Source organism: Gopherus flavomarginatus, chromosome 2, assembly GCF_025201925.1.
Source record: "Gopherus flavomarginatus isolate rGopFla2 chromosome 2, rGopFla2.mat.asm, whole genome shotgun sequence".
Lineage (NCBI taxonomy): Eukaryota > Metazoa > Chordata > Testudines > Testudinidae > Gopherus > Gopherus flavomarginatus.
This window is the reverse complement of record NC_066618.1, coordinates 102,015,303-102,032,318: the sequence shown is the minus strand read 5'-3', so window position 1 is coordinate 102,032,318 and position 17,016 is coordinate 102,015,303. Positions and strand designations below refer to the sequence as shown.

At 41.3% G+C, this 17,016-nt stretch overlaps 1 protein-coding gene and 1 long non-coding RNA gene across 2 annotated transcripts in view; one reads left to right on the top strand and one right to left on the bottom strand.

Annotated features, from left to right (window-relative positions):
* The window catches only part of LOC127043773 (uncharacterized), a 489,959-nt gene that overhangs the window by 269,302 nt on the left and 203,641 nt on the right, over nucleotides 1-17,016 (top strand). The window lies entirely within an intron of this gene.
* The window catches only part of CNTNAP2 (contactin associated protein 2), a 1,698,090-nt gene continuing 1,691,496 nt past the window's right edge, over nucleotides 10,423-17,016 (bottom strand). The window contains exons 23-24 of the mRNA XM_050937667.1: nucleotides 15,137-15,208; nucleotides 10,423-12,003 (exon numbers count right to left, since the gene is read on the bottom strand). Of these exons, the coding sequence (XP_050793624.1) occupies nucleotides 11,804-12,003; nucleotides 15,137-15,208 (272 nt within the window). The 3' untranslated portion in view covers nucleotides 10,423-11,803. The remainder of the gene's footprint in view (nucleotides 12,004-15,136; nucleotides 15,209-17,016) is intronic.

The window sequence follows — 17,016 nt, the reverse complement described above, 5'->3', positions numbered from 1 at the left end:
ACTATACTCTTGGATTGGGGTTTATGTATTTATTTAAAGATGGTAACCATAATGTCCTGATTATGCTTTGGGGAAATTGTGCTCTCTGAAAAGGCCAGCAGATTAGAATGATTGGAAATTGATGCCATCATGTTTCACCAACTAGGTAGGGTGTGCATATCAGTGGTTAGGTCAGCTTAGCAGGCACATCCTCCTTGGCATGACTTTCTTCCTGATTCTGAGGGAAGAGGTTGGTTCAGTTTTCCCGCTAGCTGACGGCCCTGTTCCTCTTCCAGGTACACACTGCTTGTCAGTTACGTCATGAGAGGTGTGAGACTAGTAAACATGAGGCACACGTCTATGTCTGAACAAGAAGAAGCCGAGTTAGTTGAGTGCTTTGGCCTGTCAGTGAGTGCAGAATGCTTACACATGGCATGGAACCAAACAGAGTGCAATAAGGGAAAACAGGAAGTGAAATATTCGGTGTCAATTATGAATCAGCAGTTTCCTACAACTGCAAGATCTCTTGGGTCTATGCAGCCAACTGAAGTTTGAATCCTCATTCAAACCTAATCTCTGCCATACCCTCGTCTCCCCCACTCCAGTCCTGTCCAAACAAAATCCACGTGTCACCATCTTGCTGGGCAAGAACTGAGACACCTGAATGTATCACCCTGCGAACAGAAGTGAGTTCTGAGGTCCCAGAGAATCTAACAAATCAACTGATTTACAGGGGACCTAATGCCAATAGAAATCACAGAGAGTGCAAGGCAGTTTGGAATGCACAATACAAAAGGCTGCACTCCATCTCTTGGAGACTGAGAAAGAGGTTCCGGCTCTAGCCCAAAGTACTCCTGGCAGAGCAGCCAGTTAAAAGAGGAGAGAAAAAAACATCGGGAAAGAGAAGCAAATCCAAACTGTGGAAATGTTAACTGAAAAAAAGCAAACAAAATACAAGCAGAAATTCCCTCTCCCCAAACCCAAAGTGCAACAGTGATAAGACACCACCTTCTAAAGCAGCCTACAGCCCCAGCCCTTCTGCTGCTTCTAAACAACACTAGCGTGGCAAAAGTTACCATGCACAATTAAAGGCTAAGACAGGACAAAATAAAGGCCACTTATAAAACATCTCCATAAAAATATCTGTACATCTGGCATTAAAAGTCAGGAAGTAGATTCAGACTGAACACAACCCAAGCATTTTGCTGCAAAAGCACTCAGGTAACCCGTTCAATTCCCAACGAAATGAAGAAAGAGTCATTTGGTTTAACATTTACATTTGGCATTAACTCTGTACAGCTTATTTCCAGGAGGAATTACTAGCAACATTCAAATAGTAGTGGTGGGGGTGACAGAGTTTTTAATTAACGGAATCCTTGCAGATATACAGTTGGCCAAATTATGCCTTTGCACTCAATGAATCTCCCTGGACTCCTTCCATGAAATATATAGCTCTCCCAGAGTGAAAGTATTTTATGTCACAACTACACAGGTTGATCCATGTGTCTGAGCCAGTGAACATGAGACCTGGATATAAGACCTTGCTAAGTCGCATCTGGAGTAAAGTATCAGAGGGGTAGCCGTGTTAGTCTGGATCTGTAAAAGCAGCAAAGAATCCTGTGGCACCTTATAGACTAACAGACATCTGTTAGTCTATAAGGTGCCACAGGATTCTTTGCTGCTTCATCTGGAGTAAAAGTCGCCTCTGTGCAGACAGGTTGCCCGTACAGGGCCAACAAACCATTTCCGTCTTCTAAAATAAGGGTTAAATGGGACTCAGTTAATGCTTTAGCCTTGTGCAGGCTGTCTGCACAGGAAGGCATTTTGGGCCATATGTGATGTAGTGGGTCTTACACTTAATTCTGGTTCTCAATGGATCAGACACAACATGAGCAGGGTGATTGGCACAGAGCAATCTCTCAAAGACTCCTGATATAGAACCAGATTTTGCTCTCACCTGCACAATTGAACAAAGAATCTGTCCCGCAGAAAATAAATTCATACATAAACTCCCTTTATATTTCTTAGCCCTACCAGTAACATCTTAAAAAAGTTGGGAACGATCCCTATTGAGATGGTCCTCTACGAACGCATCAAAGTACCTAAACCAGTTAGGATGAGCTAGGCAATGCTATTACGATTTTACTATATTCACTTGGAAAAAATAACCATCCTTTTTTGTTGCTGGGGGAGGGAGTAGAAGGGCTGGGGAGACGATCACGTAGGGAGGTACAGCTGAGAAGTAATCTTGACTTTTTTAGGGATATTGTGGCAATTCTCCACTTAAGGGAAATAAAAAGTCTATTTCTCCAGGCATTGCTTTTAAAAGTAATAGAGCTTGAGGAAAATGAAAACTAAGCTAAGATGTATTTAGTCTTACAAAGAATGGGTCTAATATATAGGCACTCTCTCTTTGACACAGCAATATGGTTTTGACACAAATAGGAACACTTTACGATAAAGCTGCTTTATAGAATTTGGTGACGTAAAATTTTACTTTCAGGAATCAAGTGCTATAAATTAGAAACAGCTCTGCTATTATGAACCAAGCAGTGACTTTAGGAAGTAGCAAATAACTTTTTCACTGGGTCATTGGCACAAGACAGAGCACTGATACTAGAACTAAGAAGCACTGTTGACACTGGTAGAGCAGCTAGCAAGTCAGGATAGTGTTGTATGTATTTGTATGTAGGAGAGGAGGGGATTTTTGATTAGGAGTAAGAGCTGGGGATAATAGAGCACATTCTTTGCTGACTTATTTCCTACGCAACCCCTCTGAAAGCAGAGGGCTTGTCAGTCTGTGCAACATTTAGTGCCTACAGCAATAACTTTAAAAGGAAAAGGGCTCAAAATTGGCATTCAGCAAAATGACCCATTGGGAATTTTTCAATGCTGCTACTATCCTGTTGCAGTGGATTGTGCAGCAGATAAAACGTTGTGCTTCTGTGTACTGCATGGTTTGAAACAAGCCTGGGAACTCTTCCTTTTATAGCAGAGCACGTTAGTATGATCAGCCACTTGGCATGGTCCACTCATCTCAACACATTTATGATGACATGCAGTATATCTATTTTTAAATATTCATCTAACAAACATATTTTAAGACCTAGTACTGTTGAGTGGTTGGACCAGCTTGCACACTGAAACTTTTTCTGGGCTGCTCCTCCAAAGAACATACTGCTTCAGTGACATGCTAATAGTAAGTGTGACTTTAGAGGGGGCAGACATTGCTGGATAAGGTATGGCTGCTGATTGAACACACATATAGAGACTAGTTCACTGGAGGCCATGCTGATGTTTGATGTCTGGGCAATTTAAGGAGTTTACAACGCCAGTTGAGTTCCACTTGTGAAGCCAGTCAATGTTTTCAGAGCAATGGTCGAAGAATTACAATTTTTTTGCATAAATGATGCCACAGATTTATTATTCGCCCATCCTTAGCTAGTCTGACACACACAGAGAATTTCATCCTTTAAAGAAATATTCACTTTTAAAACATTGTCCAGGTGCACTCTTGATAATCAAAGACATGCTTGTGTGTAAGAGAGCTATCAGTGGAGACTCTCGGGCTGGGAATGCTGCAGAGGAAGCACACGCAGCCCCTGAGGGAAGGGAGTGACTCATCACTGTGGTGATAGTTCAAGAGCAGTATTAACTAGCTCCAGAAAGAGAAGCCACCAGCTAACCTTGGGCAAAAGAGCAGTTGCAACAATGTGGGGATAGAGTGGAAAGTTGGGAAGGACACCAACCCGTCTGAGAACTGCCTCAAAGGCAAAGAAGAAGGGTTGTCTCCTAGTTAGGCTGCTGGCCAGTGACTTAGGATTCCCTGCTCCACCCCAAATGGTGTGTACCAGCTTGAGCCAGTGTCAGCTCTCTGGCTGGAAAAAGGGGATAATACCATACAGAGTGGTAATGGGGGCTGTATAAATTAGCTAGATCGATCTAGTTTGAAGTGAAAGGGTGGATTTAAAAAAAAACAATCTATCAAACAACTAAATTCCATCTACCTAGGTACTTAGAGAGTCCTGCCAGCGTGGTATCTGAGCACTTCACAAACAGTGGTGAACTTCTCCTCACATCATCCCTATGGGGTAGCAAGATATGAGCCTCCGTTCCTAGATGGGGAACTGAGGCATAGAGTGATCAAGTGACTTGCTCAAGATCACACAAAAAAATTGGGAAAGAACCAGAATTTCAACCCAGCACGCCAGCCTTTCAGCCACATGACTGTCTTTCCTCTCTGCTCTCAATCTACCTGCATATAACAGAGCCACCATGCAGAACACTGTTTTGTATATCCCATACTGATTATGTCTGCAGATTATGCATTACACAGATACTCTGAGGAGAGCTGTCTCGCTGTACCTAACAGTTCACACTACTTACTGGAGAGGAGAATGCTGACTAAAGACTCTATAAATGCATAGCTCATCCATTAGTTAGCAAAACAATCCCACAAACATCAAGTTATGTTTCTGTGTTTCATTCAGATCCACTCATTCCTATTTCTTGTTTCCTAGAAATTTCAGCCACATGATTCAATGTGCCGGACAACAGCCTTCATTAAATATCAATGCTCATTACCACAGTTATTTACTGGGCTCAGGAATGGCAGGGGGTACTCTATATTATCACCAATCAATCTCTCTGCTATGTTTCTAATGAGTTAAATAATAATGTCATTGCTCCAGCTTGTGCAAAGGGCAGAATTAACTCTGCAAAAGGTAATTTACAGCAACTAAATTTGTTGGTTAAGCAAGAGATACACACTTTTCTCAAGTCCTGGTCGATACATTTAGATGCCCAACAGGGGCCTAAGCAGTCAATATCACAGCTGGCATGTTTCAGAAGGGGACTGGATGAAGAAAATAGGGCACCTGATTCTACTCATAGCTTCAGGGTTTGTTTGTTTTTTAATTTCAAAGCTGCAGTGCTTTGCTTTCCTCATTTGATGTCTTAGAAACAGAAAACCTCATTACAATCAAAATCAATGTTCTCTGTGCTGAAACCTCTTCACACCATGCTCTCTTTTTACAGTGCCTGACCTGGTTTTGTTTTTGTTGCCTCAACAATTTTCCTTCTCTCTCTTTGACTCATTAAAGTCCCTGAAAGTTTAGTTTGGATGCTTTTTGGCAGGAGAACTGTTTGTATGTGAAAAGTGGCATCACAGCCATATTCAAAGACGGAAGTATGGTGCTGAAGAAACAGGAGACGTAGAATTGCGGTGCTGCAGTTCTGTTGCTGGAACTCCAGTGTAGATGCATCCTACAGAAAGGGAAGTGTTTTTTTCCATCACTGAAGGGAATCCGCCTCTTGGAGCGGTGGTAGCTAAGTCAACAGAAGCACTTCTCCATCATCCTTGTTGCGTCTACACCAGGGATTAGGTTGGCACAGCTATGGTGCTTAGGGTTGTGAATTTTTCACACCCCAAGCAACATAGCTATGTCACTCTAAACTTTTAGTATAAATCAAGCCTTCAACTGTATTTTGGATGGCCAAAGAAATGCAGTTCAGGGTACTGGGTCCAACTGTGTTCTCATTTAAGTCAACAGCAAAATTGAGTGCCTTTTTCTCCCTCATCCTGCTGAATTTAAAGATAGACAGTTACCTCTGTCACCTGATACTTTTCAACCCTGCAATGGTTCCGATATAATCCTCATTTTCATTTTGCCACACTCACACACTTTAAAGTCTTCAGAATGAAGCGCAATTGTGAATGCTTATTCAATAGCTATACACACCACACTCAAAATAATCTTGTATTTTACACACACACACAATCTGATCTCGGTGAAACACACACTGGATAAACTGAAGCAGACAGAGGTTAAAGCTTTGCCCAAAGGTGCAGCGTGTCAGTAGCAGAGATGATAATAAAATGGACAGGTCTTCAATCCCAGTACTTTTCTCTAGCCACATGACTGTACTCCCATCAAGACAAACAACCTTTCACTAGAACATACAACTATTCTCCCCCTCTTGAGCTCCCACAGTATAAATACAGCAGAGTCAGGAGTGCCAGGTTACAACAGGGTCACAATTTGTCATGTATATGTAATCATGTTCTAGAAACTCAGCTAAAATCCTAGACAGGACCAGGGTTGTAGTTGGTTTTGGAACATGATCAAGGCAATTTGTAGTAGACAGCACAACTGGTTGGGGACAATGGTGTAACTATGTCCCCTGACTCACTGGTATTTGCAGCATTCATGTTTCCCTGCTTGGTTTCACATACTGTTATTCAAGTACAAGTCATATACTTTTATGAAGGTATTTAATATAAAAGTTTTCTGGGACCTGATAATTTAACCTATTAAAAGACAGAGGGCCCAGTTCTGCCCTTAGATATGCATACACAACTCACGGCATTCAATAGCAGGCTCACATCCATATTCAAAGACAGAAGTATGGTGTTGAAGGAACACAAATGAACTATACTACGTTTTTTTAAGAGATGGCATTTTTATAGGTATTTAATACTACAATGCAGAAGATAAGATGCATAATGAATGCTAGCAAGAGCAAAACTTCCTTAACACTGTCTGCAGAGGTGCCTGAATGGCAATAATCACAGCAAAAGCAGTCATTTTGTGCAGATCAAACTTTTGAGGCAAGATCCTCAGCTGCCCTGTACTGGTATAGCTTTCCTTTAGTCAATGGAGCTATGCTGGCTTACACTAGCCAAGGAGCTGACCTTCAGCATGTAATCAAGGCTGGTTGAGATGAAAACTAAACACAGTCTTGCAAGAGTTTATTTTTAAACAATACTGTTTTTGTGCCTGACTGCCGCCTTTATTGCAAGGAGGAACAAGTCCTTTTGGAGAGGTTATGAGTCCCTGCATATTTTGAGTCTTTTCTCATGAGGCAGAGGCGTCTGTCCTTTCCAAACTGACTTCCTGTTGTTAGAGGAAGAAAAAATATAGACAATGATCAGAACATACAAAGCACAAGGAAGCAGATGTTAGGATAATTAAAACTATGTAGAATTTCTATTTTTTTATTTATCAGTCCGGTTTCTAATAGAACTTTTAACTAAAGGAAAGACATTCACAAAGGATATTAGGCATACATACATATTTTCCTTCTTTCATTCTTATTTACATGCTGTTACTTTTGGAGGTGAGATTCCTGTTTCATATCTCTAGGATGGAATACCAATTTTGATTAACAGAGATAGAATTTAGGTTCTGCTTTTCAACAATGTAACCCTTAAAGAGTCACCATGCTTATGACACAATGGAAGATAATCTGAGTGAGAAAACATATTAAAAAGCTACTGCTTTTCAGACTGAGTAACAGCTTCACCTTTCAATTGGTATTCTGGATGTCAGACGCATCTGCCATTAAAAGAGATTCTGTTTTGATTAAAATGTAGTCACTGAATAGACCCTCTTCTAAAATGAACTCTTATCTCTACCACAAACTTGTAATTATACACTCCCTCTTTGGCAATCTTAGTGAAATATTGATGATAACCACCCTTTTATATGCATCATGCTGTCTTGAGCATGATTAAAAACGTTGCGAATCTCATACCTTTCAAGTGGTAACTGCTGTGAAAATCATAACGATGTATAAGAGAACAAAGGTGCAGTGTATATGGTAGGCACAAATACTATAGTCCTAGCTGAAATTTCGCATGTTTGTTTAATATTGATTTCTGATTTTAAAGGTAATGTAAACTGACTCTAATATGGAATAAGGGGCATTTGAATTAACACATAAGAAACAACAGATTAGAAAGCTGGTTTCTATTAAAAGCTGTATTGTTATCAACATCTTAATTTTTATCATTTTGGCTAGGGCAAAATTTCTTTGGCACTTCACAGCTGATCTCCTGGGGGCCTTTATTATGACTGTTGATCCCAATACCCCTTAGCATTACCTCACTAGATCAACACTCTGATTCTGGGCACAATCTGCCCCCTACTGAAATCAACAGGAATTTTGCCCTGGATTTCAATGGGCGCAGGAGCAGGCCTTTTAGAATCACATTTTCCCACATGTTCAAACGCGGAAAGGGACTAAAATGAGTGACAAAACTGACTCAGCTGAATGTGCACTATTCTTCTATGATATTTGAGTACATTTCAGGACAGTGTTGCATGCTCATCAGGATTCACTCTGTTATGATTCACGTTTGCCACTACAGAAGATATATAGCACTTGCCAAAAACTCACTATATTACCTGCCATTTTAACTGCTCAGTTGGTCAGTACAAACTCTCTTAGCAACCAGACGTACCTGTGAACTCCCCTCAAGAATCATATAAGATATCACCATTTCTTTTGCAAGGGAAAGTTCCCTACAAAAGAAATGGTGCTTGCAGGCTTATGCAAGCTACCCGTCTTAATCTGCTGGTTCTCAGTTCCTGGGCCCTTGCAGGGCCAGTGTTTGTCCTACTTAAGATTAGTCACTATGGCATTCTAGCTACAAGGCATTCTAGCACCATGGCATTCTAGCTACAAGGCATTCTAAGAACCGGCAGCCAAGACACCATCTCCACCATAAAATACTGGTGTGGAGGGCACGTGTGTCAGTCTGCAATGTCAAATTCATTGTCTCAGCCTGCTGAGCTCTCTCACTTCCAGTTGAAGGAAATACACTATTGCTAATGCAGCTCTCAATAAGATTTTCAATCATTAACACAATTAGCTTCTGGGTTTATGAAGGCATCTCCTTATTCCTGCTTAATCAGGAAAATAATCATAACACTGAAGTTTTTCACCATCTTCTTCTCACTGCATGAGGCTTCCCTGCAAAGAGGCCAACTCAAATTTACACAGCTTTCATGAGCTTCACATGAAGAGCTCTGAGATTCTGTGATGAGACAGAGAGAAGGTTGGGAGACCAGATGATTAAGAGTATTGGCACTGACTTTGCCTTTCTTCTTTCTTGTACGGGTTTGAATTGAGACCAGGTTCATCATTTCCATGAGATGGCTGCTCAGTGCCTCATGTGAATTGAGTTAGTGGTCTCAGTTTAGTTATTAATGAACAGACATCACCATCACAAACACCACTGTCATAACTGATATGCTTGTTGCTAGGTCAACCAAGTACCTGAAGACTTGACTGGACATGGAGAGACAACTATCCACTTGCCCTTCCAGTGCAGGGATGAGGCACGTTAGTTGGGAAGCATGCCCCTGCGGTGACTTGTGCTGTCTTTGTTGTGTGAAGAACCATAGGACTACAGTCTCAGGTGGCAGGGCTGACACTTCTCACACTAAATTCAGTTAGAAAGTCAGCCTTTTTACTGCAACAACATCACAGCCTAAGGAAATGGGCCCTCTGCTCTCATTTGCTGTATCTGGGCCTTCTGAAGTAACATGCACAGCCTTTACTGTGAATGCCTCAAATACCATTTGAAATCAAATTAACAAACTAAAATCAATAAGGAGAAGTGGAATTTTCTTCACTAGAAGAGAAGATTTTTGTGACCTCCCCGCCCAACAGTAGAGGTGGCTGGCCTGAATAGCTAGTGATGTATGGCAGATTAGTTTCAACAGGCTATAGTGTTGTTTTGACACTCATCACGGGGAGGATGTTCTTCTTATATCCACTGATCTTAAACAAGAATAAGGACTTTTCACTCAAAGAGAGAGATGATAGATTTTGAGGCAAACCAGTGCTAAGCATGGGGTGAGGTGGGGCAAAGATGGATTTCTTTCCTGTTTGGACCGCCATAAAGATACCTGAGAAACAGACAGTGACTTTCTTAAAACTGGCCAAATTTACGTACTGAGTCCAAATCCATACCCTGAAGAAAGTAGGGGGTTTGAGATCTACATTAGCTATAGTGATTCAATAAGTCCCGTTTATGATACAGACTGTGGAGAATTTTAACGAAAGGCCTTAACGCATATCCAATGTCTTTAACTTGTTGCCAAGTCTGCTGACTGTGCATTTATAAACAAGGAAGCAGTTTTAAGAGCTATGAATACAAAGGAATCCTGAAAATGCTCCAATATTCCATCTCTAATTTAAAAAAAATCTCCTTTCACTTTACAACATCCAACAAAATAAGGCTCTATAAAGCAAAAATAAAGGAGAAGAAGAAACTAAAAGACAACAGCGTTGCTTAGTTCATCAGAGTGCAGTTCATCGAAATTTCAAATAAGTCTTGCAAATAGGTACTGAAGGAATGGATTAAAGCTGTGCATACCAAAATTGTAAATATTATAAGGTTACGTGACACCAAAAATGTCACAGGCATAAATCCTTTCATAAGAAATTCTTAGTATTGGTTCTGTTTTTTGATGCACAGTAAATGTCCTGCTATACATTCATATCTTCATTCTGTTCCATGCATAACTACCTATAAGGCCCTGTGTCTCCATCAAACAAGGTTATTGGAGACTCCTGCTCCTTTGCAGTGGGGAAGCAAAAACCACTTTATTGCCATCAAAGGATGAAATTAACTATTTAGGCTACCACTTACTCTCTGTGCAAACTGACTGCCTCTTTCTCAGTGACATGCCTGACATTCAGCTGGTCTGAGAGATTGTGATCCCTGAAGCACTAGATATTGCCTTTGCAGTCCTTAGTCATTACTCCACAAAGACAGTGAAACTGATCAGGCAAATCTGTTTATTAAGAAAAGGACCTCTGCTCTCATGCTGTGTGTTTCTGCTGCCCTCTCTAGGAGCAGGACTCTTTAAGCCTCTTGTTTTACTTTACTGCCTGAGAGAACACTGACAGAGACTTTCTTCACAAAGGAATTTAAACCAAAGATTTAAAGAACAAACTAAATTGCTATGCCAACGACAGAAAAGTAGTATGTGAAAACTGTTGGATCAAATGCATTCCTTAGATCTGTACTAATAGTTCTGTGACAGCCTATGCAGAGAAACAAAAGCAAGCAAACGGTAAAGTCTGGCTCTAATTTCCAACTACAATGCTTATGCCTACATACAGTGTATGCCAATATATCACAGGCAGAGCTGAGTTTAAACTGAAACCACCATGTGGCCTCAGGTCAGCAGCATTATAGCCAGAGTTACAGAAACAGATTAAGTCTACAAACTCAAACTAGGTCTACAGACTCCTTCAGATTTAAAGAAACAAACCAAAACAAAAATTTTCCTGTGCTTTTACTCCTCTCCTATCATCAGAATAATTATAATATTTTTACATTGCTGATAAGTACTATACACAATCAACATTTTGAAATGCCTGTGCCAAAATGGGACTCAAAGTGTTGGCACAAGATGCTAGCATTTTGAAAACTGGCAAATATAATTTGATCCTCTTTTCCCTCCCCCACTTCCTCCCCTAGAACTTTTAAGCCCCAATTCAAACACCACCAAATGAAACAATACGTGAACGAGTATTATGGGTATTATGGCAACTTTCTGGAACCGACTAAGAGTGACTGAAAAGAACACTTTAAGGATGTGCCAATTTGTAAGCTGTTCTCAAGACAGAAATATCCACATTCTAAAGGGCTTTTAAAAAATGTAGAAAACTGGCCCTGTTATCATCATGGGTATTTAGAACACCTCTAAACACACACAGAAAAGACAGGTATTACTGACAAATTTTAACCAATGCTGAAGCTCTAAAAGCTGCTCTTTGTTGTTGTTGTTTGGATACAGACGGGGCAATTCATTGCAAATGAATATTAAAAAGTACTTTTCTTAAATGTGTGTGTGTCATCCTGGTTTCCAGTCTCATCGGTTTTGCCTGTTTCTTGCTCCTTCATTTTTGCCGATCTTTTTACTAGATGTGCCCAAAAGTCTGAAGTAGAGCGTTCTCTCCTTGCTAAAAGAGTCATCCCCAACCCCACCCCGGCCCTGCTTCCAACCCCCTCCGCACAGTCTCAGATAAGCCACTCTTTTTTGCTCTCGTCGATGGTCTCCGTAAAGTTGGGGTCATTGTTCATGATGGCTGCATCAGCGCTCTCAGCAGACTCTGCCCCCTTGGCCTCATTGGTGTGGTAGGTTCCCTTGTGACGGAACATGTAGCGAATCAGGAACACCAGCGTGCAAAGGATGGTGAAGATCACAACAGCGATGACACCTAATGGAAAGGAGAAATGACAGAAGCAGGAAAAAAAAATTCAGGAATTCCACGGAGGCTTGATTTTACTGTCTACTTCATATATTTACACCAATCTGGCAATTAACTACCACTGAAAGTTCACTTTTTTTGTTTGGCGCTATTAATGTCTATGGAATTTCTTTGTGGTTTATTCCAAAACTTAATCAAACAGAGTCCCCTAATCCTTACTGCAATGGTTGAACCTCAACATTATTACTATTTATACAGTCCACAGGTATATTTAGTGCTTTATGGGTGGTCATAGAGACAGAGGGCCCAACTACTCCCACTAAATACCTGTATAAATGAAGATGAGTTACCTGGGCTTTGTCAGGGCAACTACTTGGGGGACAGAATCCACATGCCACCTATAGGTAGGCCATGGAGATGCAGCACAGGCCTTCTATGATGCCTACTGCATTTGTCTGGAATAGTGGGTACTGGCCTTCTGAACCCCCAAGTGGTCAGGTGAGGTTGCCCCTCATCTGACCTACCCTCAACTGCACCATCATATTTAGAGTCACCTCTGCAATAGCCTAGTTGAGGCAAGTACTGAGTGCTTTGACATAGCAAGCCCCCTTTATGACCTTCCTCTTGTTCCCTAAGGGTGTTAAAGTTAAAGTGTGGTGTAGAGGGCCGGATGGGCCCTCTGTGGGTGTGTGAATTTCATCCAGAGTGGGAAACTGCAAGGTTCTCACGCTAACAATCCTAGAAAGTCTTTTCTCTTCTGCAGTAAGTCATTTTATATGAGGCTTGGTAATTGATGAGCTGGGCATTCAGGATGTTGTTTAGTTACATTCCCTATATTCAGAGATGCAATTCTGTGCTTGGAGAGAGCCCAGTTCGTATGGGGGATAAATACTGATGCTTGTCAAAATATTTTCAATTTCAGATTTTTAAAATTAAAAATGGGGTACTTTTCACAAAATATTTTGTAAATATTTTTCTATTTTCCAACAAGTTATAGACACTTAGTTTTTCAACCCTAAAAAGAGGCAGATTTGATAATAAATTCACAAAGATACTTAAGTCACCATCACCACGCCTAGCTTTTAGGTTACCAGAAAATCAATGGGATTCACAGAGCTCTCAGGCTCTCTATAAAATGAATGGAGAAAGACAGGCACCTCAGGATGGGATTCACAAAAGCAAGCACATTAGATGACTCTCTCCCTAAGATAGTCAATGGGAGATGCCAAGCTGAGGGAGGGGCATACAAGACCCCCGCCCCCTACTCCTCTCAGAAGTAGGAACCTAAGTCTGGAGGCAGGGAGACACCTCCCTCTGTTTTCAATTCTCAGCTGTAAACTCTCTCTTGGGATTAGTTACCTATGTCATTTTAAGAGGAAGGACTCCCTCGTAGCTTTTAGCCCAGTGATTAGGGTGCTCACCTGAGCTGTGGGCAATCCCCAGTTCAAATCCTGCCTCCACCTGATGAGGAGATGAGATCTGAACAGAGATCTGCCATCTCTCAGGTGAGTGCTCCAACCACTGGGCCATGGGCTATTCTGTGGGGACCCCAAGTCTCTCCCGTTGAAGCTCTTCCCCTGTGCATAAATAATTTAAAAACCTCTTTGGAGCAGGGGACTAGATCCCCAGTCTCCTACCCCCATGTGAGTGCTCTCACCACCAGGCTACAGACTCTCTCTTTCTGCCCCCCCCCCCCATGTACAAGCTGTTCCATTGTGGATAAATGAAAGAAAGCTGAGGTAATTTCTCCCTAAAACAGATTTTAAGATGAAAGGTTTATCTTTTAGAAAAATACTTGACTGCATTTGGAGATTAATGTGGTAATACTATCCCTCTCTAGCATACTACGGTGCTAATTAAAGAGGGGCTCAGACCCAACCCCCTTATCTGAATACCCATTTGGATGGTGTAGGCCAGGGGATCTAAGCATATATATGTCTATGTATAAATCTGAACCAGGATCCCCATTTTGCAGATAATATCTGAATTATGATTAAGAAAATGCTACTCACAAACCAGTTTCACTAAGGAGTGGTCTACACTAGGAAATTAGGTTGGTATAACTACATTGCTCAGAGGTGTAAAAAATGTACACCCCATGAGAGAGGCAGTTAAACAAACCTAGCCTCCGGTGTAGCCAGAATTCTCCCATTGACCTAGCTACCGCCTCTCGGGAAGGTGGACTACCTATGCCGACAGGAGAACCCATCCCATCAGCATAGGTAATGTCTTCATTGAAGTGTTGCAGTTGTGCCGCTGCAGCATTTTAAGTGTAGACAAGCTCTTAGATGCTGAGGCCAAATTGTGCAATTAATAACGTGCATTTGTAATTATTATGAGGTTATGTGAGGTCTTAGGGAAGAATCTGGCCCCTAAGTAGAGGTGAGGCCAGTGTGACAGCCAGGGGTAGCTCTAGGCATTTTGCCACCCCAAGCACAACAGGCAGGCTGCCTTCGGTGGCTTGCCTGTAGAGGGTCCGCCAAAGCTGCGGGACCACCAGACCCTCCGCATGCATGCCTGTGGGAGGTCTGCCAAAGCCACGGGACCACCGGACCCTCCGTAGGCAAGCTGCCAAAGACAGCCTGCCTGCCACCCTCGCGGTGACCGGCAGAGCACCCCGCAGTGGCTTGCCTCCCCAAGCACGCGCTTGGCGTGCTGGGGCTTGGAGCCGCCCCTGGTGATAGCTGAATCATGTCAAGAGTATAACAGAGTGTGCTTGATCTACAACCTTTGAATTACAGGCTTGAGCCTACTTTAGTGGGAGCAGGATCAGGCCCCAGGTTCACGCTGATTGGTGTGTACAAGTTCATTACACTAAACGGCAGGACATTTTACCAGTTATACCAGTACAACTACACTGAATAAAAGTGGCTTTTTTTGACTTTAGCTTAAATAGCTTCCAAAGTGCCACAAGCTAAACTGAAAAAAGGCACTCTTCTACTGGGCTAAGAAGGTCTACGTGGGGAGTTTTAACAGTATAACTACAGTGGCTTAAATTCAAACCTTACCTTAAACTGGTATAACTGTCCCATGTAGGGAAGCCCTTTACTAATCCAAGCAGTTTGAACACACTATTTTCTGCTGTTTTAAACTTCTATACACAAGCCACAAAACATCTTACCAGGGCATATATTTTTCTTACCTCCAATAATGGCAGAGTTCCGGTTAACTCCATCTCCTATAGCTTGACCATTGTATGGGAAATCAGCACTGGCTGTAAAGCGGAAATCAAAGATTCATGTTATTATACATCAGTTCCTGAAAACTCACAAGACTGGCTTAAAAATACACTTGTCACAAGCCCAAGATCCTAAAATAAATAAAGTTAAAAAAAGTCAGCTGCAATTTGTATTTTTATTTTTATATAAGAAACTTTCCCCTCTGCCTGATATCTCAAAGCCACTCCACTCAACCCCAAACCAGTCAAGAATCTAAATGAAATACAAGAGGCAATCCAGCAGTATGTGTTAACACATAGTCGAGTATGTCTGCAGCATCCTGAACTAACAAAGACTTTTATACGATTTTTTAATTTATTTCTCCCTAACAGTGGGAGATCATATTGTGCTTCTAATGAGATTTTTGCCTTAGTGATACTAGATATTGCTGTCCAGGAGGGATTCCAATTTCTCCAGCCTTTAGGGACTGCTATACAATACCAGCAAACTGTGTGACAGAAAAAGGAAATCTCTTTTTTGTTGCACAGCCTAAAGTAAACAAATGAGTGATTGTGGTAGAGATGGGCCAAAGAATCAGTTCAGCTTTAGGCTAAAGTTTGGATGGGAAGTTCGAGGTTTGGCCATCCACAGAATATTGAGGAGTATTTTCAAAGGGAAGCTCATCTATTTATTCTGTGATCATAATTTTTCTCTACTGCACATCACTGCTAGCTCTATAGTGCCAACCCTGGTAGCTGTGCATATGAATGCACGCTTACAGCACTTGATAGTTTGTCACTGAAACATGATAATGTTTTCAATGAATCAACAAGAAAATTTCAATAAGAAAACCATTACTGGAGGAGATGCAGAAATTGGATAAATTATTTATTACTCAGGTCAGTATTTAAAGTGTAGCTGTTCTTTTTTCTTTGGTGTATCTTGTAATAGGTTGCCATTAAAGACCACTGATGCAATCCAGAGGCTTGCTCATTATGGAGTTTAACTTTCTCTTCTTAGGCATCTAGGTTCCTTTTGTGCTGCAAAACATCTGCACCAAAGTCTTAATAGCTCAGAATCACCTCTCTAGCTCCAAAACTCTCTTCAGACCCCATGGCCCCAAGTGGTTTCCCAAGTGTATACTCTGGGAGCAGAGCCACGGTGTGTCAAATAGCTAGTAGTCTGACCTCCTGTATAACACAGGCCACAGAACGCCCCCAAAATAATTCCTGGAGCAGAGCTTTTAGAAAAACAACCAATCTTGATTTTAAAATGGTCAGTGATGGAGAATCCACCACGGCCCTTGGAAATTGTTCCAATGTTTAATTATCTTCACTGTTAAAAATTTATATCTTATTTCCAATCCGAGTTTGTCTAGCTCCAACTGCCAGCCATTGGATCATATTACACCCTTCTGTACTAGTCTGAAGAGCCCATTATTAAATATTTCTTCCCAATGTAGATAGTTATAGACTGTAATCAAGTCACCTCTTAACCTTCTCTTTGTTAAGCAAAATAGTTTGACCTCCTGGAGTCTATCACTATAAAGCATGTTTTCCAACCCTTTAATTATCCTGTGGCTCTTCTGTAAATCCTCTCCAATTTATCAACATCCATCTTGAATATACAGTCTGTCATTCTTCTTCCTTAGATACAAACAGGAGTTCTTCAAAATTCTTGTTAACTGACTGGTGAGCTAATATTAATATCTAGACACTCGTGTATGTGGTCTACTAGGATCTGCATCAAAGAGGAATAATAAATAATCTATGCGGCAATAATACACAGGTGCACCAATGTGGGAGCTGTTAATAGGCAAGAGTGTTCATTTTCTCCATCACAGTTTGGCGACCCTTCAAATCCT